At 43.2% G+C, this 25583-nt stretch overlaps 1 protein-coding gene across 1 annotated transcript; it reads right to left on the bottom strand.

The window, feature by feature from the left end:
• Nucleotides 1-8975: 8975 nt before the first annotated feature.
• Nucleotides 8976-21242, bottom strand: LOC140503617 (sialic acid-binding Ig-like lectin 14). Its single transcript, XM_072607754.1, has 9 exons — nt 20965-21242; nt 20519-20881; nt 19581-19874; nt 19040-19090; nt 17140-17388; nt 16755-17039; nt 16555-16651; nt 11813-11879; nt 8976-11652 (listed from the first exon to the last, which is right to left on the bottom strand). The coding sequence occupies exons 1-9, from the start codon at nt 21074-21076 to the stop codon at nt 11452-11454; spliced, it is 1719 nt and encodes a 572-aa protein (XP_072463855.1). The 5' UTR covers nt 21077-21242; the 3' UTR covers nt 8976-11451.
• Nucleotides 21243-25583: the final 4341 nt, after the last annotated feature.

A 25583-nucleotide genomic window follows, 5' to 3' on the forward strand; every position in this document is an offset into this window, starting at 1 on the left:
CTTGCAGAGCCTGGTGTAAAGCTCTTCTGGGCCCACTCAGCTTCTACTGATCAGACTGACAGTTGAGGTTGGTGGGAGGACTATAACACTGCCCCTGGGCTCTCCCTCTGGTGTCTCTGCTACCCTGTGGTATAAGGACCAAGGTTGGCCTCCTCCAGGCCCTTCACAGCTTGGAGTCATCCAGTCCTGGCCTGCCCCCTTGGTGCGCCAGCTCAGCACTTCCTCTGATTCTTTCACTCAGCACTATGATGATTCCCTGGTGGGCAACATCTGCCTTCATCCAATGACTGAATGTTCTGGAATGCCTGAAAGTGACTGAAGGCTTGTCCATATATTGTGGGGAGTTTAGAGGAAAGTCTCTTAATACCTGCCTTACTTTGGTATTGACTGATTCACTCCTAGGGTCTGGAGGTCCTCTAATCAATTTTTGTGAAGCTGGAACCCCACTGGTCCACAACATGTGTACTCATTACTGTGGAAGTTTGAGGCCAGCTCAGAAAACTGAGGATGGAAGCATTGAGGTGAGAAACGACATCTCAGGCCATCTAGATACGCTGCAACCTCCTGTTAAACTACCTGTAATTACTCACCATAACACTTTCTGGAACAAAATATATACGTTTGTACATATGTACGTATGTGTATATCTTTCTGTCTGTCTGCTATATCATTTTGTACCATGTCTGCAAGCCTGATGTGGTTATCTTGGTTTTCTCTCCTCCCATGATTAAATTTCTTTGGTTTCAACCAGCTAACAACAGCTTAAGACAAACAACCATGTGTGATGAAAGGAACAGTTTAACCGGTTATTTAATTCTCTCCTCTTGTATCTTATTTGAAAACATTATTCCTGATTATATATTTGGGGATTATTTGCAGCAAATCCCATTTTCCTATCGCTTTATTTTGAATTTATGCACATATATATGTATGTGTGTATGTGCAGATAAATAGGTAGATAGATACATAGATCCCAGGGGAAACAATTTATTGCTGTGTTTGTCTCTTATTCCATTCTCTCCCTTTTTAAAAAAGAGTTGGGCAGATTTACATTTAGGATTATAATTTTTAATTTTAATTTCTCCTCACTCATTTAAAAAAAATTTCCAAGTTCTTGAATAAGCAAAATCAAGACAGGACAAACATTGTATTTTTTTTTATTTTTTTTTTAATTTATTTATTTGACATTCATTTTAACAAAATTTTGGGTTCCAAATTTTCTCCCCTTTTATCCCCTCCTCCCCAAACACCGAGCATTCTAATTGCCCCTATCACCAATCTGCTCTCTCTTCTATCATCCCTCTCTGCCCTTGTCTCCGTCTTCTCTTTTGCCCTGTAGGGCCAGATAGCTTTCTATACCCCTTTACCTGTATTTCTTATTTCCTAGTGGCAAGAACATTACTCGACAATTGTTCCTAACACTTGGAGTTCCAACTTCTTTACCTCGCTCCCTCCCCACCCCTTCCCTTTGGAAGGCAAGCAATTCAACATAGGCCAAATCTGTGTAGTTTTGCAAATGACTTCCATAATAGTTGTGTTGTATAAGACTAACTATATTTCCCTCCATCCTATCCTGTCCCCCATTACTTCTATTCTCTTTTGATCCTGTCCCTCCCCATGAGTGTCGACCTCAGATTGCTCCTTCCTCCCCATGCCCTCCCTTCCATCATCCCCCCAACCCTGCTTATCCCCTTATCCCCCACTTTCCTGTATTGTAAGATAGGTTTTCATACCAAAATGAGTGTGCATTTTATTCCTTCCTTTAGTGGAATGTGATGACAGTAAACTTCATGTTTTTCTCTCACCTCCCCTCTTTATCCCTCCACTAAGAAGTCTTTTGCTTGCCTCTTTTATGAGAGATAATTTGCCCCATTCCATTTCTCCCTTTCTCCTCCCAATATATTTCTCTCTCACTGCTTGATTTCATTTTTTTAAGATATGATCCCATCCTCTTCAATTCACTCTGTGCACTCTGTCTCTATGTGTGTGTGTGTGTGTGTGTGTGTGTGTGTGTGCATGTGTGCGTGTGTAATCCCACCCAGTACCCAGATACTGAAAAGTTTCAAGAGTTACAAATATTGTCTTTCCATGTAGGAATGTAAACAGTTCAACTTTAGTAAGTCCTTTATGACTTCTCTTTGCTGTTCACCTTTTCATGCTTCTCTTCATTCTTGTGTTTGAAAGTCAAATTTTCTTTTCAACTCTGGTCTTTTCATCAAGAATGCTTGAAAGTCCTCAATTTCATTGAAAGACCATTTTTTCCCCTGAAGTATTATACTCAGTTTTGCTGGGTAGGTGATTCTTGGTTTTAGTCGTAGTTCCTTTGACTTCTGGAATATCCTATTCCATACCCTTCGATCCCTTAATGTAGAAGCTGCTAGATCTTGTGTTATCCTGACTGTATTTCCATAATACTTGAATTGTTTCTTTCTAGCTGCTTGCAATATTTTCTCCTTGACCTGGGAACTCTGGAATTTGGCCACAATGTTCCTGGGAGTTTCTCTTTTTGGATGTCTTTCAGGTGGTGTTCTGTGGATTCCTTGAATATTTATTTTGCCCTCTAGTTCTAGAATCTCAGGGCAGTTTTCCTTGATAATTTCATGAAAGATGATGTCTAGGCTCTCTTTTTGATCATGACTTTCAGGTAGTCCCATAATTTTTAATTGTCTCTCCTGGATCTATTTTCCAGGTCAGTTGTTTTTCCAATGAGATATTTCACATTATCTTCCATTTTTTAATGCTTTTGGTTTCGTTTTCTGATTTCTTGGTTTCTCATAAAGTCATTAGCCTCCATCTGTTCCATTCTAATTTTGAAAGAACATTTTCTTCAGTGAGCTTTTGAATCTCCTTTTCCATTTGGCTAATTCTGCTTTTGAAAGCATTCTTCTCCTCATTGGCTTTTTGAACCTCTTTTGCCAATTGAGTTAGCCTATTTTTCAAGGTGTTATTTTCTTCAGCATTTTTTTGGGTCTCCTTTAGCAATGTGTTGACCTGCTGTTCATGCTTTGACTGCATATCTCTCATTTCTCTTCCCAGCTTTTCCTCCACCTCTCTAAGTTGATTTTCAAAATCCTTTTTGAGCTCTTCCATTGCCTGAGCCCACAGAATATTTAGTCTGGATGTTTGGGATACAGAGGCCTTGACTTCTATGTCTTTGCCTGATGGTAAGCATTGTTCTTCCTCATCAGAAGGGAAGGGAGGAGATGCCTGTTCACCAAGAAAGTAATCTTTTGTAGTCTTATTTCTTTTCCCTTTTCTGGGCATTTTCCCAGCCAGTGACTTGACCTCTGAATATTCTCCTCACACCCACCTCACCTCTGGATCATCCCAGCCAGCCCTTTGGGTCTGAGATTCAAATGCTGCTCCCCAGCCTCAGGGCTTTGGGCGGGGGCAGGGCTGCTATTCAGTGTGAGATTATATTCAGGTGCTCAGGTGGGGGCAGGGCCGCCTCACCATGGGGTCAGTTCCCTCAGGGGGTTTATGCAGAGACCTTCAACAATGGATCCAGGCTCCTGCCTGCTTGGGGAGCCCTGGTCTGCTCCCGCCTCCACTGTTGCCTCCCGAGGGGGCCTGAGTATGGGAGCCCCCCACTCCCCTCTCGACCCACCAAAGAGACCTTCTCACCGACCCCCATCACCTGTGGATGGAGTGACCCACGTGGCCACTGGAGATCCTGGCCCTGAAGTCTGCTCGGATCTTCTCCTCTTGGTGCCGGGCCAGGGCAGGGCTGGGCTGGGCTCCGCGTCTGCAGCACAATGGACCTTTTGCAAGAGGTTTGCAGGTCCCTCTGAAACAGAAATCTCCTTTGCTCCACTGCACTGTGGACTCTGCTACTCCAGAATTCGCCATGAGTTCCTTTTTACCGATGTTCTATGGGTTGTGGGTTCAGAGCTATGTATATATGTGTCTTTCTACTCCGCCATCTTGGCTCTCCAAACATTGTATTTTGATCATCTGTTCTCTTAAGAGGAAATCTGGGGATCCACTGGAGAAAATATGAAATGGAGGGTTTGGAAGAAGGCTGAAGAAGGAAGAAACAAAAGCATTTCTCTCCCATTCTACAGATTACCTCGGTATAAAAGACAAGAGAAAAGTTGAGTTCGTCAATTGGATGATGGTCATGACATTTGGATGACAGGTATGATTTTATATAACAGTGATAAGGTACTTCAAATATTCATCTCTTTCTCTCTCTGTCTCTTTCATTTTCTCTCTTCTCTTTCTGTTTTGTCTTTCGTTCTTTCTCTCTCTTGCTTTCTCTTCTCACACATCTCTCTCTCTTAAATCTGCACAAAGTGCTTGCTTTCTTAAAGAGAGGGGAGAAAAAGGAGGGAGATGGGAAATTGGGAACTCAGAAGTTAATAAAGTAATATTGAGAATTTTTAAATAATTGGGAAACATTTCATAAAATAAGTAATTTCTAATAAGCCATGAGAAAGGAGATTGGAGAAAGGGAAATGTGGTCTCAGTTTACAAGAGGGAAGAGGACATTCTGCTCATTGAAGAACTATGAACTTGACTTCAGTTCCCAGGGGTGTGGTAGAATGAATGACTAAAGAGAAACTTGGGTAATGCTTAGATATGAAAGGAGTGGTGGTGGCAAACAAGCTTGACTTCCCCAACTAAAGATCATGCCACACTCTCCTCACTTGCTTTTCTGGACAGAATTACTAACTGAATAGATGAAGAGAATGATGCCATGGACATAGTTGGCCTAGATTTGAGCACAACGTTGGAAGAGTGATCACGTCCTATGGAGAAGATGGGCAACATTACAGTCAAGTGCCTTAGAAATGGATGGATGGCTGCACTCAGAAAGCAGTTGTTGATGGTTCAATGTCATCAAGGTAAGAGAACTCTAGGAGACTAACCCAAATGTCTGTCCTGGGCGCTGTGGTGTGCAGCATTTTTATCAGAGACTTGGATGAAAGTACATGTGACTTGATCATCAGACTTTGAGATGACACAGAACTCTCATAAAGTGTGAACATAGAGTATGAGGCAGGATGAAAGAAGATGTCAAAAGTCTACAAAACTGGGCTTTATCGAATAATCTAGCATTTTTACAGGGGCTGCTGTGTGATCCAGTGGATAGATCCTTGGACCTGAAGTCAGGGAAAACTGAATGCTAATTCGGTCTCAACCACTTACAGCTGTCTAATCCTGGACAAGTCACTTCATCTCTGTTTGCCTCAGTTTCCTATACTGTAAAATGGAACAGGGATGGCTCCCACCTCCCAGGATTGTGGTGCTTAGCACATTGCCTGGGTCTTCCTGGGCACTATAGAAATGCTCATTCTCCTGTCTCTTCCCCAAGAGAGAGAAATATAAAGTCTCACCCTTGGGGACAAAAATTAATTTCCTAAGTGTGATAAAAGGAAGCCATTGCAATGCCAATATGACACCCACAGTATACACATACATGCATATATGCATATCTTCAGGGTAAATTCACAAAATATAAACTCTCTTCCTCAAACACAAAACCAAAATATTTATTCAGACACTAGAAAGCCAAATCCATCTTAGTAACAAAGAAATTTATACACATTATCAGTGCAGGGAGCAAGGCCACCCTCAAGCCTTTCTTCCATTAGGCCTCACCATAAAAAAGCGCCCCTAGGCTACATTTCTCCCTTTCTCACTCACTCTACCTGCTCTGCCTCACCTCTGCTTCACTGTCCCTCAGTTGTACCCTGCTTGCCCCACCCCTTTGGCAAGTTCTCTCCTTCAGTTCTGACTGCTCTGACCAACTTCTTCTCAACTCTTCTCTAGCTCTGCCTCTTCTTTTTTCATCCTTTCAGCAAATTCCTCCCATTGTAGAGACATGTGACTCAAGCTTCCAGGTGACCCAGGCAGATCTCATGGCTCTATTAATGAACAGGAAAGATCTTCCCATTTAAATTACCATAACAGGGGCAAGGATCTCTTCTTCTACCACTACTTCCCACTGAGATTGGATGTAGACCTGTCCCTGCCTTAAGCAAGCCCATTTGAGGGATCAGTCTTATTTATTTTTAATTTTTTTTATTTTTAGCTTTCAACATTCACTTCTACAAGATTTTGAGTTCCAAATTTTCTCTCCATTCCTTCCTCCACCCCTCCCAAGACAGGTTGCCTTCTGATTACCCTTTCCCCCAACCTGGCCTCCATTCTATCACTGCTCCCTTCTCTTATCCCCATCCCCTCTCTTTTTCTGTAGGGCAAGGTAAATTTCTATATTCCATTGCCTGTGTGTCTTATTTCCCTTTTGGATGTAAAAACAAATTTTATCCTTTGTTTTTATAACTTTGAGTTCCAACTTCTATCCCTTCCTCTCCCCTTATCCCCATTGAGAAGGCAAGTAATTCAAAATAGGTTATTACCTATGTGGTCATACAAAACACTTCCTTCACCATAGCTCCCTCCATCCTATCCTGCTCTCCATTTATTCTTTTCTTTTTTTTTTTAACCCTGTTCCTCCTCAAAAGTGTTTACTTCTAATTATCCCCTCCCCACTTTTGCCCTCCCTTCTAATACCCCTCCCAACTTGCTCATTCCCCCTCCCCTGTACTTTCTTGTAGGGTAAGATACATTTTCATACTCAACTGAGTGTGCATGTTCTTCCTTCTTTAAGCCAAATCTGATGAGATTAAGGTTCACTGTTTCCCTCTCTCCTCCATCCTCTTCCCCTCCAATGTGAAAGGTTTTTCTTGGCTCTTTTGTGTGAGAAATAATTTATCCCATTCTATTTCTCCCTTTCTCTTTCTCCTCATATATTCCTCTCTCATCCATTAATTTTATATTTTTAGTTATCATCTCTTCGTATTCAACTCACCCTGTGCCCTCTATCTACACACACACACACACACACACACACACACACACACACACACATGTATATTTATAATCCCTCCAACTACCCCAAAACTGAGAAAACTCTGAAGGGTACAAATTATATTTTTCCATGCAGAAAAGTAAACAGTTCAACTTTAGTAAGTCTCTTATGATTTTTCTTTGCTGTTTATCTTTCTATGCTTCTCTTGATTGTTGTATATAAAAGTCAAATTTTCTATTCAGCTCTGATCTTTTCTTAAGAATGCTTAAAAGTCCTCTATTTCATTAAATGATCATTGTTTTCCTCTATTTCATTAAATGATCATTTTTTTTTCTCCTGAAGTATTATACTCAGTTTTGGGTGGGTATGTGATTCTTCATTTTAATCCTAGCTCCTTTGACCTCTGGAATATCATATTCCCAACCCTTCATTCTCTTAATGTAGAAGCTGCTAGATCATGTGTCATCCTGATTGTGTTTCCACAGTACTAGAATTGTTTCTTTCTGGCTGCTTGAAATGTTTTCTTCTTCACTTGGTAACTCTAGTTGTCTGTAGTGTTGCTAGGAGTTTTCCTTTTGAGATCTCTTTCCTTCTGTGGGTTCTGTAGCTCCAGAATTTCCTTAGAGTAAATTTTTTTTACAAGTATTTGGGGTTTTTTTGAGGAGAGCTCAAGCAAGTCCCTATTTTTTCTCTGCCATCTTGGCTCCCTCTCCTTGAAGTGTGTTTACCAAATGGAATCGAAAGAGGATTATATTGAAAGAGGAATCCCTCATGTAAAGCTAACAGATGCCTTGAAGGATCAGTACTCCTTTTCCCTGGTGACACCTATATGTCCCCACAGGATTCCTGTTTTATTATCCTCCCCCTTACCTCACCTCTCTGATGCTCCCACTCCCAGCTCTCTGTTCCAACAAAGGAAGAGACAGAGAGGAGAGTCCTTGTATAAAATCACTCAGATTTGGTAGAAGAATTAGGAGTAAAAAAACCCTCTCCCCACTCTGAGACCAATGGGTTATTCCACTGACACATCCTCCAATTTATATTTTAATTAATTTTGTGTGAAATCAATGTTATATATAATTGTGATCACAGCAAGCCCATGGGAATAGACTCAAGTTGTCTTTTGAGGAAAACAATATGTATGTTTACATACATATTTATATAAATCATATAGATGTGTGTATATATTATATATATATATAAATGCATGTGAGGAGTTATCTATCTATATGTATCAGGTTAGTTCTGTGTCTGTCTATCTCTAGCTATCTCATCTATCTATCCATTTATCTATCTACCTATATATCTCTCTGTAGCTATCTATATCCATCTGTATCTCTCTACTTTTACTGTCTGTCTGTCTGTTTTTATCCTCTCTCTCTCTCTCTCTCTCTCTCTCTCTCTCTCTCTCTCTCTCTCTCTCTCTCTCTCTCTCAGAATTGTGGGATTTGAATGAACCGTAGTGACTCCACATTGTGACTCAATTCTGGATCTAGATACATTTTCTTTTATTTTTTTTCCAATTAGGGACCTAGTTACTCTTGTCCAATTTCTTTCTTGTGAGAAAACTTCATTCAGTTATGGGAATTGTGAGGAATTTATATTTCATTATTTCAACCTATCTCTGTGTGGCTGGGAAGCTGAACTCCCTCTACCTGCTACTTAGAGACACTTAACTGAGGACCTTGGTTATACCAACCAGAAACCTAGGTAGATTCAAAGAGGGATGCAAGGAGTTTTCTCACAATTGTGCATCTCAAGCACGCATATGTCTTATCTTAAAATTGGCCTGATACTTGTCAATGAGTTACTGTGGACTTGTTCCTGTGTTTGAATAGGGATACTTGGGGGGAGTGTGATACTGCTTTTTCTGATTTTAGGGAATTACATCTGTTTTCACTCCCCCTCCCAACTCCAAAAGTCCCCAAGCATTTTTTCCTCCAATATGAAATCAGACTTTATCTTATCTTGTATCCTGTTTATTGTTATCTTTTATTGTATAAAAATCTGTGTCCCCCTGTGTTTGGGGTCCAGTGTGAAGCTGAGGTGGCCTGCTCCTAAGTTGCTATGCAATTGACATGCATTGCTCAAAAAATTGATAAACCAACCCTTCATCCAGAAATAGGCCTACTGGGTCTATACCCCAAAGAGACGAAAGAAAAAGGAAGAGGCTCTTTATTGATAAAAATATTCATAGTATCTCTTTTCATGGGGGCCAAGAACTGCAAATTGAGGGGATGCCTATCAGCTGAGGAATGGCTGGACAAATTATGGTATGGTCATGATAGAATACTGCTTTTCTATAAGAAATGATTAGCAGGGTGTTTTCAGAAAAAACTCAGGGAGACTTACATGAACTGATGTAAAATAAAGAAAGTCGAACCAGGAGAACACCGTACACAACAACAGCAATTTTGTACATTGATCAATTTTGAATGACAGCTACTTTTAGCAATATAATGATCTAAGACAAGGATTTATAATGAAAAATGCTATCCACCTCCAGAGAAAGAACTGGAGTTTGAATGCAGATCACAGCATACTTTTAAAAACTTTTTCTTATTTTTCTTGTTTGTTTCTTTTTTGGTCTATGTTTTCTTTTGCAATATGGCTAATAAGGAAAGGTTGCAGAACTCTACATGTGCAATTTTGTCATATTGCTTGCCTTCTCAAGCAGGGGGAAAGGGAGGAGAAAGGAAAGGAATATGAAACTCAAAATATGTGTAAAAATAAATATTAAACGTTTTTTTTGTTTAGATGTAAATGAGAAAAAAATAACAATGCAAAGTAAATAAATAAATTGATATTCTCAGAAGCTAGATCCTTTCATTTCTCAGTTATTGCAGATTTTCCCCACCATAGTCTTTCCCTGTCTATCTATATCTACCTCCCTGAATCTATCTCTGTCTTTAAAAACTACAATTCATATGCATATGTAGAAACTGAGGAAGGGACATGAAGAAGGTTTTGTAGGTAACAATAATAGCTTACATTTCTAGGTTTGTTAAGGCAGTCAGATGGTGGCATAGGGCACAGAGCACAGGACCTGCAGTCAGGAAGACCTTAGTTCCAAACTTGCCTCAGAAATTTCCTAGCTTTGGGACTCTGGGCATGGCATTTAACTGCTGATTGTCTCAGTTTACTCATCTGTAAAATGAGGATAACATAAGATTGTTGTAAGTATGAAATAAGAGAATATTTGTAAAGCAATTGTGAACCTTAAAATGCCATCTAAATGCTAGCAACTACTATCATGAGATATACAACCCTGGATCATTGTATTATACATTTAGAAGTGAAAATGACCGTAAGCATCCAGTCTCCTCCTGTTACATCTGAAGAGACATATGAGGCAGACAGGGATTAGGTGGTGGGATTCAAACTCAGGTCTACACACTTAGCCACCAAGGTGTAGACACATGTGGTTTGGAAACCACATTCCCCACCTTCACAATCAGTGTTTCTGGTGCTATGGCAGCCCCTCAGTGTGCCCTATTGAACACAGAGTAGCCCATTCTAGTCTGCATGTCTCCTAAGCCCAGGTCACTGCTCCTCAGTAACCTCAAAGGTCCCTTTTCTGGCTAAATGTAAGGTGTCCTCTTCCTTTCTGAGCCTCAGTTTTCTCATGAGTGACATGAGGTTGGAAATACTCAGGCACCAAGCAAAGGGCTTTCATAGTATGTACTTAGTAAATATTAAGGTGAAATGTTTGATAAATGCCCTTACTACTTGGGACTTACTCAGTACTCTGACATATTAGTATTCCTCATGCTTGCATCTTATTTCCTTGCTAGACTGGAAGATGCAAAGGGGCAGTGAATTTGCAATATCTATATCCTGTATCTTCCCTAGTGAGTAGTCTGAAATGGGAAATTCTGCAGACTATAGCTCTAATCATGGAGCCAACCAAGCTTAGTAAAGGAACAATACAGACGCTCAGCCAAGTAAGTCCAAGGGATTGACCATCCAGCAGAGATGCTTTGCTCAGGAGTAGAGTGACCCAGCCTAGCAGTGGATTGGACTAGCACAGCAGCAAGCCAGCAAGTTAATATACATACCATGCTCAGCAGTGAACTTTGCAAGGACAATTGAGGAAGGACAAAGTCATTGAGGACTTGCAGTTCTAGTGATGTTACTTAGCTTGGACACATGTGTTCCCTGTCCATGTACCTCATTATCATTCGCTAAGAGATGTTGCTCACCCTCTCCTTCCATACAGACACACCCTGTGTGTATTTGTGGGAAAGTCAGTCCCAAGTTTTGGGAATGGATGCTTTGAAATTCTTGTTCTTCTTATTCCACTTGAATGTAATTGGGAAGCACACTGGTGGGGGCTCCGGAGCTATGGAGTTTGAAATGTAGTGGTCCATGAGAATGACCCCTAGAGCACAAGGTGGCAGATGACTCTCTCAGGATCCCAATTCATGAAGAGGAGTCCACATTTGGGGAGGGGACACTACCCTGGGCTTGTGTTTGGTCCATTTATTAGACTGAAAGTTCCCCAAGTATAGGTGATGTGTCTTATCCAAATCTGTCTGTAGCAGGTTTTTAATATATGTTTGTGGAATATGATGAGGGAGGGAAGCAATTGACCTGTGAACCACCCAGGGTAGAATAAAGGCTGAAGACTGAACTCATTGGAATTTAATCTCTGAGTACTCATTGAGGGGATCAGTGGATCCATGGTCTTCTCTAGCTTTCCCTGCTTGGAAGTTGAGGCAGGCATAATGTAAGTCATCTAGTCCATCCTCTGGAGCTGCTGGGGCTGGGGCTGTGTCTGCATCTGGTGAAATGGGATTGAGGGACAGGTCCACCCAGGATGGTCTCTTGTGATCCTGGAGAAAGGGCAAAGGGGAGTTCAGTCAAAGCAGATCCCAGCATCATGAGACAAGGAATAGAAAGTGGGGGGAGATAGCCTTGGGGCAGAGAGGGAGCTGATGAGTGAGAGAACAGTTGGGGGTGAATAGTTGGGAGGTCAGGGCTGGCATGCTCTACCTCTACTTCCCTCCTGGATGTTTCTGCTGCTGCTGCTTCCACTGACTTCTTCTTGAGCATCTTTAACCTGAGGAGGTAGAAAGATAGACTTGGTGCAGAGGAGAGAACCTGAGATGTGGATGCAGAGAAGGAGGGCCCTGTCACTCACTCTCTACCTGACTCTGGACATACCATTTTCCCTCAGTGGTCTCCTCCTGTTTTATTTGTCAAATGAGGCATTCAGACTCCAGGTTCTCTGAGGTACCTTTCCCTGTGATATTCTCCTGTTCTGTGATCTCCAAGTTCCAACTTACACAAGCCTATGAACCACAGGAGGGTCTAGGAAAAAACCATGAGGCAGAGAATGAAGAGACCTGTACTTGCCACTATCTCCCTCTGAGATCTTGGGGAAATCCCTTCCTCCATCTAGTTCTCCGTTTCCTAACCTGTGAAATGAATGGCTTGGGTAAAATTGTCTTTAAGGTCTGTTCTAGTTCTATGTCCTATGATCCTATGGGATAACACTGTTCCCAATTATCACAGTCTGAATTCTTTTTCCACTATGATTCCCAATGAGTCCTCACTGGAGCAAGGCAATCCTTCTACTGCTCCTTAATCAATTCTCGATCCCACTCACCACAGCAGCACCCTTTGTTGTTTGAAATCTCTGCCCATCTACTGATTTGACTGCCAAAAATGTTTTCTCTGTTGCCCCCATCTTTAAGAAATGAAGATCATCAATCCCCTCCTGAAAGAGATCCCCAAATGAAAACTCCCAGGAATATCACAGTCAAATTCCAGAATTCTGAGATCAGTGGGAAAATATTGTAAGCAGCCAGAAAGGAACAGTCCAAATACTGTGGAACCACAGTCGTCATTACATGAGATTTAGCCTTGGTTGCCATACAGAGCATCTATGTAAGAGAGTGGATATTGTGCCAGGATTGAAGTTCAGCAAACTGTTCTTGCTAAGATCAAATCCAGCCTCAGACACTTACTAGCTGTGTGACCCTGGGCAAGTCATTTTACTCTCTTTGCCTCAGTTTATTCATCTGTCAAATAAGTTGGAAAAGGAAATGGGGAGTTGCTCCAGTATTTTCCCCAAGAAAACCTCATATTAGCTCACAAAGAGTTAGGCCCAACTGGCACAACTGGATCACAGGTTTAAGGGAACAGAGAGCTTGGAATATCATGTTCCAGAAGGCAAAGTAGCTAGGATTATTACCAAAAATAACCTAGCTGGAAAAACTGATGGTAATCTTATAGGATAAAAATGTACACTGAATGAGAAAGAAGAGTTCCAAGTGCTCCTAGTGAAAGATGAGAGCTGAATAGGAAAACTGACATTCAAATTTAGAAATCAAGAGATGCGTAACCAGGTAAAAATGAAAGAGAAATCATGAAGGACTCCATATGGTTAAACTGTTTAAATTCCTATGTGGCAAGATGATCCATGTAACTCCTGAGAACTTCATCACTGTTGAGGCAATTAGGAGCCAAGTACATAGACAGGAGGCAGAGGTAAAAACTATTATGTTGGGATGATGTCAAAGAAAAGAACGGAAGAGGGAGAAAGAGGGTCGTACTGGGAGAAGGGGAAAGGGAGAAAAGAATGGGGAAAATTATCACACATAACAGAGGCATAAAAGGAGGAGCCTTTATAATGAAGGGGAACATGGTTGGGGGAGTGGTATCCTTTGGACCTCACTCTCATGTGAGTTTACTCAAAGAGGACTAATTCTCTCTCTCTCTCTCTCTCTCTCTCTCTTTCTTTCTCTCTCTCTCTCTGTCTCTCTGTCTCTCTGTCTCTGTCTCTCTCTCTCTGTCTCTCTCCCTCTGTCTCTCTGTCTCTCCCTCTCTGTTTTACACACACATGCACATGCATGAGCGCACGCATGCACACACACAGTCACATTTAGATATTCATCTAACCTCATATGGAAGCAACCCAAGCAGAATACAAAGCAGCAATCATCAAAACAATTTTTGCTGGATAAGAAATACAGTGGTTTATTAATGGATTGGGCACACAACACTCCAAAGGAAATGGCCACAGTACCTAGAGTTGCTCAACACAAACTCAAAAACCAAGGTAAGAATTCTTTATGCAGCAAACACCACTGGATAAACTGGAAAGCAGTCCAGCAAGAATAAGGTATAGACCAAATCGCATACCATTTAGCAAGATCAGCTCAAAATGGACACATGATTTAGATGCACAGGATGATAACATAAGCACATTAGATGAAAGTGGAGAAAATTACTTGCCAAATCTAGTGATAAAGGAGGAATCTTTTGAAGGGGGCAAAAAATTGGACATTGAGGGTATACCCATCAATTGGGGAATAGCTGAAGAAATTATAATATATGATTATGATGGAATACTCTTGTGCTATAAGAAATGGAAAAGTAGATGAGTTCAGAAAAGCATCGGAAGTTTTATATGGACTAATGCAAAGGGAAGGGAGCAGAACCAGAACCTTGTACATGGTAACAGCACACATTTATTGGAAGGATGCTCAACCACGAGAGATTTATCTATTCTGATTAAGACAGTGATCCAAAAGAATTCCAAATGTCTCACGATGAAAACTTCTCAACCTCTACTCTGTATGTAGCTTGAAGCATGTTTTCCTTCTTTGTTTTTGCTTTTCCTGTTTTGGAAATTTGTTTTGTATGACTTCATATCTATAATGGGTATTATATTTCTTTCCTTCTCAATGAATTGGGGGAGGGGTAAGAATTTAAAACTGAAAGTAAAAATTTTAATTAAAAATGAAAAAAAAATAAAAAGACCGATACAGATGCAGAAGAAGCTCACCAACCCACTTGGCTTTTCAACCAAGACAGGCAACATAAGGAAGAATGAATACAAGTGTAGTAAAGCTGTGGGAAGGTGTGATCAGGGATTTCAAGCTGGGAAGGAGACAAAGCTGAGAGAGAAGCTAAGGATGATGAAAAGAATGGAGGGGAGAGTCAGAAAAAGGCACAGGGCCACTGTTTGTGGTAGAGGGAAAGGACATTGCCCTGCAGTAAGCAGGCAGATTCTCATCTTCTATCTGTTTTTTCCATCAAGGGGAATGACCAATGGACTTCAGAAAAGAATGTAATGAAAGTGAGAAAGGAAGTGAGAAAGCGTGGCAGAATTTCACTTTGGGTGTTTGTAACAGTAAGCACCCCAACGTATGCACTCACAGGCTCTTAGATCTGCATTCAGAAAAGGAAAGGCAACTGTGGAGGGGTTAACAATCACTTGAATCAAGTACGTGTATCAGAGAAAATCAAAATCAAAATTTCAGAGAAATCCAAAATCAACAGACAGAGCTTCCAGACTGCCTGACCACCAACATCCACATATCTTTGCCAGAGAAGGAAGCACCAACATCTGGGTTTTCAAAAAGCCTCGTGGGGGAGGGGATGCTTCGCAGCTTTCCAGATTCTCATCTGGCACACAGACTTTCTTCCAAAAACTAAGCCCAAAGTAAAACCCCACCGTCAGAGTATTTATACAGTTTTTACAGCATAACCCTCTGACCCAGTGCCTCAATAGAAACAAAAAGGTATTTGGCACCTTCCTACAAAACAATTTCTCTAATTAAATTTCCCTCAGTAGGTAGGCCCATCAATTCTTTAATCACATCTTTTCAATCAGAGCCACCTTTAGTAAAACCAAAATAGCAGAAGATCCTAATTTGATTGCCATTACAGTATTTAATTGGACTTTTGCTGGACTAGGTACATTTCTTACAAGAATTTAGTATTTTTCTTCCACTCAGAGGGAGAGAAAATACTAAAATTAAAAAAAAAAAACTTTTCAAACAGATCAGAGGCTCCACCAAATGGAGAAGAATAAGTGTCCTAATTTATTTTTTTTTAAAGGGTGGAATTTTTAGCCTCTTATCCTGGAATCTTTCCTCCTCATGTCCAGGAGAATATAAATTCCTGTTTGGAGGAATGATCAAGCCAGGCAGCAGACCACCTCTCCTTCATCTCACTTTGGGGCAAAGACCCTGGATGATGTGGGGCTAAATTCGGGTGTGCCCCTCATCGACTGTGACACTGAACCCATGATTCAGCTTGGGGAACTGAAAGAGGGGAGGGACCGAGGCAGGAAACAAGAAGGTACTAAGTACCTACTATATGCCATGCACTGTGCCAAGGACTATACAGATATGATTCTACTTAAAAATATAATCATAGTAGATAGCATTCCTGTATCACTCACTACGTGCTAGGCAGTGTATCACGTGATTTCAAAGAGATTCCATTTAATTTTAGCTAACATTTATATAGAACCCTACAAGGTAGGTAGGTACTCTTATTACCCACAGTTGGTAAATGAATAAACTGAGGCAAATAGCTCAAGTGCCCAGGTTCACACAGTTTCTAAATGTCTGAGGTAGGACTTGCAGCAGTGCTCTAGTCACTGCACCCCCAGCTTCCCCATTTACTCCTGGAAGCTCACCTCAACTCAGGGGCCTGGATTATTAGAAATCATGACTTGACTACATAAGGTCATATGTGTGACCTTGAGCAGCTCACTTTTCCTCTATGAATCTCTTGTTTTTTCAGTCTGAAAAAAGAAGGGTGCTGGAATTTCTCTTCTGATTCTCAGTCTTCATATCCTATGAAATCTGTGCCTGAACTTAGGGACACATCAGCATCTGAGGATTTCTGAGACACCCAAGCAGGACATCATTTCTTGAATCCTCCCCCCACAAACCCCTACCCCATTCCCTCCTCCTCCCAGCCCCTCCACTCACAGAAGAAGGCAGAGGGCTAGCAGACTTGTGGCACCAGCTCCACAGAAGACACCCAGGATCATACCTTTTGGGAACTCATGAGATGGCATGGGCCCATCTGGACAAAAGGGGAATTTGGGGTGAACAAGAGTGATGGCCTTATTGGGCCCATTGTCCTCATGAAACTCTGCCCCAGTTGCCTTCCCTCCCTCATCCCTCACCTGGCACCAGCTGGAAGAGCAGAGTGTGGGTCCCCTGGGTGTTCTTCCCCTCACAGCTGACAGTGAAGTTGGGGACCCTGTCCACCTTCACTCTCAGGCTGCTGTTGGTCCAGGACTCAGACCTGGTTGATGTTACCTGGAAGGTGTCACTGCTACTGTTGTCCTCCACAGGCTTCCCCTCTACCCACCAAAGCAAGAAGGGGGCTGGCTCTGCTTGGACAGAACAGGTACAGATCAAGCCCTCCTTGTGCCAGAAGCAGGATGGGCTGATAATCCTTGGAGAATCTGTGGGAAGACACAGGAGATGCCCTCTCTTAGTGGATGACACTCTCCTCTCCCCACCAGGACCCAAGCACCCCATGGTGCCCAGCCCCCTCACACTCACACTGCACAGAGACCCTCAGGGAGGCCTGCTTGGAGCCCAGAGGATGCTGAGCCAGGCAGGTGTAATTGCCTCCATCTGCTGGGCCCAGGTGGGGCAGATCCAGGTGCAGGACTCCATCCTCTGAGGGTTGGGAAGAGGCCAGCATTTGGTTCCCCAGGATCCAGTTCAGCGTAGCAGGGGGATTGCTGTTGGCAGCACAGAGCAGGTGAAGGGACCTTCCTTCCTGTACCACAAGAGCCGAGCTGTTTCCTGAGACAAAAACACAAAAAGATCAGGAGGTCTCAGGAGTGATAACCTGGAGGTACTTCAGAGACCCGCCTACCTGGGAGCTAGAGAGCTGGGGTGACTTCCCCAAGATCCCATGAGGAAGGGACAAGTGGAAGAGGACAGGACCCAAGGCAGGAAGGGAAACCCCAGACCAAGCCCAGCCTGGCTTCCTGACCCTTCTCCCTACACTGCATCTTCCCTGGCTGCTCCCAGACCATGGAGGCCTCCCCTGCCTCTGCTGCTGCCAGGGCACACTCATCCTGGGCCGTGTTCCTGCCTTTGCCTCAGGTTGGGTGTTGTTTGTCTTCTTTTCCTTCCTTCTTTCTTTCCTTCATTCTTTTCTACATTCCTTTCATCTCCCTTTTTCTTCCTTCTTTTATTCTTCCTTTATCTCTCTTACATCTTGCCTTTGTGCCTTTTTTCTTTCTTCCTGCCTTTTCTTCTCTTTTCTTCCTTTGTCTCCTTCTTCCCTTTTCCCTTCTCTCTATTTTCTTCCTCATTTCTGACTTTTCCTTTTTTCCTTCTTACTGTATTTCTGTTTTTGCTTCTTCCATCCCTCTTCCCTCCGTCTTTTCTATATTACTTTCTTTACCTTCCACTTCGTTCATCTCTTACTTGTATCTTGTCTTTCTTTTCTTACTTCCTCTCGTTGTCTTTCTCTCTGTCTCTGTCTCTGTCTCTCTCTCTCTCTCTCTCTCTCTCTCTCTCTCTCTCTCTCTCTCTCTCTCTCTCTCTCTCTCTCTCTGTGTGTGTGTCTCTCTCTCTCTCTCACTGTACTAATTAAGGGAAAGTTAACCTGAATCACAGATAAAACAAACAAGGTCTCAGGAGACTGATATGTCTGCACATTGAACCTGGGAATCTAATATCCCAGGAGCCCATTGTAATCACCACCAGGTTACACTTTCCCACACTCAGCAGCCCAGGGGGCTCCAGGCAAACAATGCAACTGTCCTGAAGGAATACTCAAGCTCAGCCTGGATGACCAGACTCCTTTCCCCCACTGACAGCAGTTCCTTGACCCATCCCCTGTAGCCTCTTCCTACACAAGCCCCTCAAACCCACAGATCAGCTCTGAAATCAGCATCAATGCCCCAGCTAACAAAACCTCCTCCTTTGGCCTGGACTGTAGAAATCCAAGTCAGCTTCCCTCAAAGGGAAATCATGATGGGTCCAGATAGACAGAGTTCTGCCCTGGGAACTGAACTGCAAGGTGAACCTTGTTCCTGTCAGCCCAAGCCTGATGCACTGGAGACGTGACTCCATTCAGTCTCTACATTTAGATTTCACATCTCTCTGGTGCTGGGACCTGTGTATACTAGGTCAGGCCCTCCTCAGAGCTCTGAGCCTCAGTTTTCTCATCTGGAAAGTGAGGACAAGAACTTTTCCACTCCTTTTCTCCTGGGGATATTAGGAGGAAAATGATTTCTAATCCTTAAAGTCATGAGTAAATGGAAGCTGATGAAATTCCAGGAGGAGAGGCAGCCCAGGCCAAAGAGAATCTGGGCCTGCAGAATGAGGGAAACTGTTTCTCCTGTGTCCTTCCTCTCCTTGATATCCACACTCACCCTTAGACTAGAAGCTGAAGCCCCCAGGTCCCCTCTCTGCCCTCCCTCTGGGACTCTGCTCATACCTGTTGTCCTGTTGTCCTGGGCTATAGTGATGGTCACATTCTGCACAGCATCTGCAACAGAAGCACCAGACTGGCTGGGGGTGGGGCTCTCTGCCCAGCCCAGCATCAGGCAGGGAAAAGATTAAATTCCAGAATCACAGACTAACATTGGCACATGAAACCAGGGAGTCTGTGAGAGAGAGAAAATAGGAAATCCCTGGCCCAGTTAGGATGTGTAGTGAGTAGGGCACTGGACCTGGGGTCAGGAGGACCTGAGTTAAAATTTGACCTCAGACATCTGTCACATTTACTAGCTGTGTGACCTTGGGGAAGTCACTTAACCCTAATTGCCTTGTCTTCTCCACTACATGAAAAAATGAATGAATCAATGAATAAAAATTTTAATCCCAGCCTTTGCTCGTGGTAGGAGGCAGCTTTCTCTGCCCTGGCTCGGGAAAAAGGCATCTGATTTCCCAGGGCTGGGCCTGGAGTCTGGTCCCTAAATACACTCTTCCCTTGGCCCCTCTCTTGCAGGATGCAGGCCTCCTGCCCCAGCACTCACAGGACACATTGAGTTGGAAGGTTCTCTCTGAGCTCAAACGTCCTCCAGGAAGTGTCACCTGACAGGTGAGGTTGGTGCCATGATGCTGGTGCCCAGGGATGAAGGAGACCTGTGAGGAGTGGGATGGCCCGGACCTTTGTGGCTTAGAGGAGAGGGCAGCCCCCATCCAGGAGAACTGGAAGGGTCTGTTTCCCCCACAGGCCCAAGAAAATGTACAATTCAGGGTGACTTTGATTCCCGACTCTAACACCTCTGGAATAGAGATGTCTGGTTTCTGGATCACATTTGGAGAGCCTGGAGAGAGACAGTAAGACATGGTCCAGGGATGGGAATTAGGCCTTTAATGTCCTTACAAAGGCTGGTACCTACCCCACCCCTCAGGTTCCCACTGTGTTCGCCTCATAGCAGGTTCTCATTCAGGCCCCTTATCCTTAACAGTCTCCTAGGGGCATCCCCTTCATCCTCAGGCCCTAAGTCACTCATAGATTATAGGCCAAGATCAAGGTATATTAAAGGCAATAGAGAATAACACCATCATTATACATAAGGGCAAACTGAATTCCAGAGGGGGAGGGGAAATAATAGGGCAAAATGGTCCAAAGAGAGTCAGGCAGAGACCTGAGATTTGAATCTCCTTCCTTTGGCAGCAGCTCCAGAGTTCTTTCCAGCACAGCCATGGCCCCTGTCAGGCTTCTCTGAGGTCCTGGTTCCTCAACAAGGGGACCCCATCATGTTCCCTCCCCTCAGCAGCTCTCGAGCTTTCGGCTGTGTCTTCACACCCTTCCCTGCGTCTGCTCTGCTTCCTGAGTGGCTTCCCCATGTGTCCTCCACATTCTCTTACCCCTCCCATAGGCAGGATCATGGTCTCCAAGGCCAACCCATTCCCCAGACCTTCCTGCCTCATCCACTAAGAGCCTTCCCGGATAGGAGCATCCTACCTGTCACATTCACATAAAGTAGATCCTTTTTGTAACTGTATGTATAATGTCCTTTCTTTATAGAGAAGTAGTACTCCCCCTTGTCCGAAGACTGGGCATGTGTGATGCTCAGAGAGCAATTGTTCCTCCTGGGATCCCCAAGGAGATGAAATCTCCCCTGGAGTTTCTCCTCCACTGTCCAATCCGGGTCATTGGTGGCTATGAGACTGTCATAAAAACCTTGTTTCTTGTACCAGTAGCCATAAACCCTGCTGCGACCGTAGGGTGATATTCTGTAGTCTTCAATGGTGCAGAGGACGTGGGCACACCTCCCCTCCTGCACAGTCACCAACGCTTGTATATTTAGTCTTTGGGACAGGGAGCCTGAGGGTAGACAGAGGCCTGGTCAGCATCACCAACTCTTCTCACCCCTCAGTCCACCCTCCCTCTGCCCCAACTCCACTCACCCTCACAGAGCAGAGGCAGTAGCAGCAGCAGCAGCATGGATGACACAGGAGATAGGCAGGCTCTGCTGTGGTTCTTTATCACTCCCTGAACCCCATGGCTCCCTCTGACCATCTGTGTCAGGCTCAGAGAAAAGAGGAAGAGGAAATATGAAACCCTGGTGTGAAAAGAAGGGGAGTACCATCCTCAGAAGAGCAACTCTTTTCCTCTCCCCTCAATGGGTCTCTGGCCTCCTTAGCTGAGTTCAGAGGGGAAGGGCCTCTTTTCCTGAGCCTGCTGCAGGGACAGTCAGGACTCAGGTGCTGGGCGAGGACAGATCTGCTGCCCAGTCTGGGGCTGTGGGTCTTGTATGGACCAGCTTGTCTATGTGACTGATGGGGTACAGTGACCAGTGGCTCTCCCAGAGCTGGTGCTGACCATTAAACACTGCTGCCCCTGTCCTCTGTAAGGGCACCTGGGACCAGGAAGACCTGAGCTGAAATCCTGCCTCAGGCATTTCCTGTCAGTTTTTCCTCTGTCTGAGCCTCAGCTTTCCCATGTGTAAAATGAGTACAGTTACAACAGCTCTCTCTCAGCCTTGTTGTGAGTATCAAATGTGATATTTTCCAAGTGTTGTGAAGACCTTGAATCATGGCACAAAGGTTGGTTATGATAATTATAATTTCACTCTCCTCTAAGGTCTCTCCCACCCAGGTCTAGTAGCCAACTGCCTGTTTCTTAGGCATGGCATTCCATCTCTCATCTCCATGCCTTTGCCCTGGCTGTGTCCTATGCCTGGAAGTCTTACACTCCTCATTTCCTTTTTCCTGGCTTGAATCAAACCTTGGCTATGATGCAACTTCCCACTTCCCCTTTCCATTTATTTTTTTTTGCTATCCCTGTAAGTACCTGGCTGTGGACTTCCTGGTGAATTTGGCTTGGTTTTGTCTATCTTGTTATCCTCAGTGCTAATCCAGTGCCTGACACACAGTAAGCACTTAATCAATGCTGGCTGACTCTTGTCTGGCTTCTAGTTCTTTTTATGTGGATTCCCGTGGTCTTGGCCCTCAGTGTTTTCCTGGATTTACCTTTCCCATGATGCTTCAGTTCACACTGATCTTCACATGTTCCTTAGTATTCCTGTAACCACACAAGTGCCATTTTCCAGTATTTTGATTCCACATAATTCAGTAAGCTTCTGTATACCTTTTGGTTCCCCCTGTCCTTTTACTTATGCTGGTGACAGCAAGTGAACCACCATGAATTTTGTTGTGGATGTTCTAGTGGATTTAGGACCTTTGGGTCTTGCTTTTATGTACTTGGGATTCAATCTCAGTAAAAACAATCATCAGCTTATCCATGCAGACCAATGTCTGTTCTCCAAGGTTTCAGCCACAAACCCTGCAATGACTCATGAACAGCCTCCTCCGTGCCGGGTTTGGTGAGGTCTCTGCTGATACAGAGACCAGGGAGATGTGCCTGCCCTCAGGGAGCTTAGTGTCTCCTCAGGGCAGGAAGAGGATAAGCTCCTGCAAAACCAGGTAAAAAGCTCTTCTGGGCTCACTCAATTTCTACTGAGCAGACTGACAGTTGAGGTTGGGTGGGGAGGACTAGAACACTCCCCCTGAACTCTCCCTCTGGTGTCCCTGCTACCCTGTGCTATAGGGACCAAGGTCAGCCTCCTCCAGGCCCTCCCCAGCTTGGAGTCTTCCAGTCCTGGGCTGCCCCTTTGGTGCACCAGCTCAGTCCTGCCTCTGATTCTTTCATTCAGTCCCATGATGATTCCCTGGTGGACAACATCTGCCTTCATCCAATGACTGAATGTTCTGGAATGCCTGAAAGTGACTGAAGGCTTGTCCGTACATTGTGGGGAGCTTAGAGGAAAGTCTCTTAATACCTGCCTTACTCTGGTATTGACTAACTGATTCATTCCTAGGATCTGGAGATCCTCTGACTAATTGGTGTGAAGCTGGAACCCCACCAGTTCACAACATTAATATGGAAATCTGGAAAAGTGAAAACACATTAATATGGAAATTTGTGGGCAACTCAGAAAACTGAAGATGGAAGCATTGATGTGGGAGAAAACATCTCAGGCCATCTAGATATGCTGCAAAGTCCTATTACACCACCTGTAATTACTTACCATAACACTTTTTGGAACAAAAATATATATGCATGTCTGTATATATGTATATCTATATATCTGTCTAGCTATATAATTTTGTACTATGTCTGCAAGTATGATATGGTTATCTTAGTTTTTTCTCTTCACATGATTAAATTTCATCAATTTCAACCAGCTAAATTATACCTTGAGACAAACATCCACTTGCGATGAAAAGAACAGTTTAACTGGTCATTTAATTCTCTCCTTTTGTTACTTATTTGAAAATATTATTCCTGATTGCACTTTTGAGGATTATTTATAGCATATCCCATTTTCCTATCCCTTTATTTTGAATTTATGCACATATGTATGTATGTGTGTATGTATTTGTGTATGTGTAGATAGATAGATAGATCCCAATTTATCACTATTACTCCACTCTCCTCCTTTGTTAAAAGAAATTGGTCAGATTTACATTTAGGATTATAATTTTTAACTTTACATTTTCCTCACCCATTTAAAAATTTTTCCAAGTAATTGAGTAAGCAAAATCAAGACAGGAGGAACATTGTGTATTGATTATCTGTTCTCCTAAGAGGGAATCTGGGGATCCACTGGAGAAAATATGAAATGGAGTGTTTGGAAGAAGGCCAAAGAAGGAAGAAAGAAAAGCATTTCTCCCCCATTCTACAGATTACCTCAATATAAATGACAAGAGGAAAGTTGAGTTCGTCAACTGGGTGATGGTTATGACATTTGGATGACAGGCATGATTTTATATAATAGTGATGAGATATTTCAAATGTCCACCTCTCTCTCTCTCTCTCTCTCTCTCTCTTTCTCATGTTCTCTTTTCTCTTTTTCTCATTTTCTCTCTTCTCTTTCGTCTTTCATTTTCTCTCTCTTAGTTTCTCTTCTTACCCATCTCTCTCTCTTAAACCTGCACAAAGTGCTTGTTTTCTTAAAGAGAGGGGAGAAATAGGAGGGAGATGGGGAATTGGGAACTCAAAAGTTAATAAATATTCAGAATTTTTACATAATAGGGAAATAGTTAATAAAATAAATTCAAAATAATTTTTAAAAAGTTATGAGAAAGGAGATTGTAGAAGGGCAAATGTGGTCTCATTCTGCTCATTGAAGAACTCTGAACTTGAATTCAGTTCCCAGGCATGTGGTAGAATAAATGATTTAAAAGAAGAGTAATGCTTAGATATGGAAGGAGTGATGGTGACAAACAAGCTTGACTTCCCCAACCAACGATCATGCCACACTCTCCTCACTTCCTTTTCTGGACACAATTACTAACTTAGTAGATGAAGAGAATGATGCCGTGGACATAGTTGGCCTGGATTTGAGCACAGTGTTGGAAGAGTGTAACATCCTATGGAGAAGATGGGCAACAATACAGTCAGGTGCGTTAGAACTGGTTGGATGGCTGCACTCAGAGAGCAGTTGTTGATGGTTCAATGTCATCAAGGCAAGACTCTAGAAGACTAGAAGACTAACCCAGAGACCTGTCCTGGGCTCTGTGGTGTGCAGCATTTTTATCAGAGACTTGCATGAAGGCATATGTGATTTGCTCATCAGATTTTGAGATGACACAGAACTCTCAGAAGCTGTGAACACAGTGTATGAGGCAGGATGAGAAAGGATGTCAAAAGCTTGCAAAACCTGACTTTATCTAATAATCTAGCATTTTACAGGGGCTGCTGTGTGATCCAGTGGATAGAGCCTTGGACCTGAAGTCAGGGAGAACTGAATGCTAATTCAGCCTCAGTCACTTAGAGCTGTCTGATCCTGGATAAGTCACTTTGCCTCTGTTTGCCTCAGTTTTCTCCACTGCAAAATGGAAATAAGGATAGCTCCCATCTCCCAGGATTGTTGTGAGGATCAAATGCCCTAATAGCTATAAAGATGCTTAGCACAATGCCTGGCACTTCCTGGGCGCTGTAGAAATGCTCGTTCTCTTCTCCCCAAGAGGGACAAAAATTAATTTCCTAAGTGTGACAGGAGAAAACCATTGTAATGCCAATGTGATACCCACAGCAGTTGCTATGGATATACATGCATGTTTCCAGGGTAAATTCACAAAATATAAACTCTGTCCCTCAAACACAAAACCACAATATTTATTCAAACACTAGAAAGCCAAATCCATCTTAGTAACAAAGAAATCTACACACATTATAAATACAGGGCATGAGACCACGCTGAAGCCTTTCCTCCACTAAGCCTCACCACAAAAAAGCTCCCCTAGGCGAAATTTCACTCTCTCACTCACTCTACCTGCTCTGCCTCACCTCTGTTTCACTCTCCCTCAGCTCTGCCCTTCTTGCCCCACCCCTTTGGCAAGTTGTCTCTTTCAATTCTGACTGCTCTGACCAACTTCCTCTCAACTCTTCTCTAGCTCTGTCTCTTCTTCTTCCACCCTTTCAGCAAATACCTCCCATCATAGACTCATGTGACTCAGGCTTCTATGTGACCGAGGCAGATCACATGGCCCTATTAATGAATAGGAAAGGTCTTCCCATT

The sequence above is a fragment of the Notamacropus eugenii genome, chromosome 5 (genome assembly GCF_028372415.1).
Source record: "Notamacropus eugenii isolate mMacEug1 chromosome 5, mMacEug1.pri_v2, whole genome shotgun sequence".
NCBI lineage: Eukaryota > Metazoa > Chordata > Mammalia > Diprotodontia > Macropodidae > Notamacropus > Notamacropus eugenii.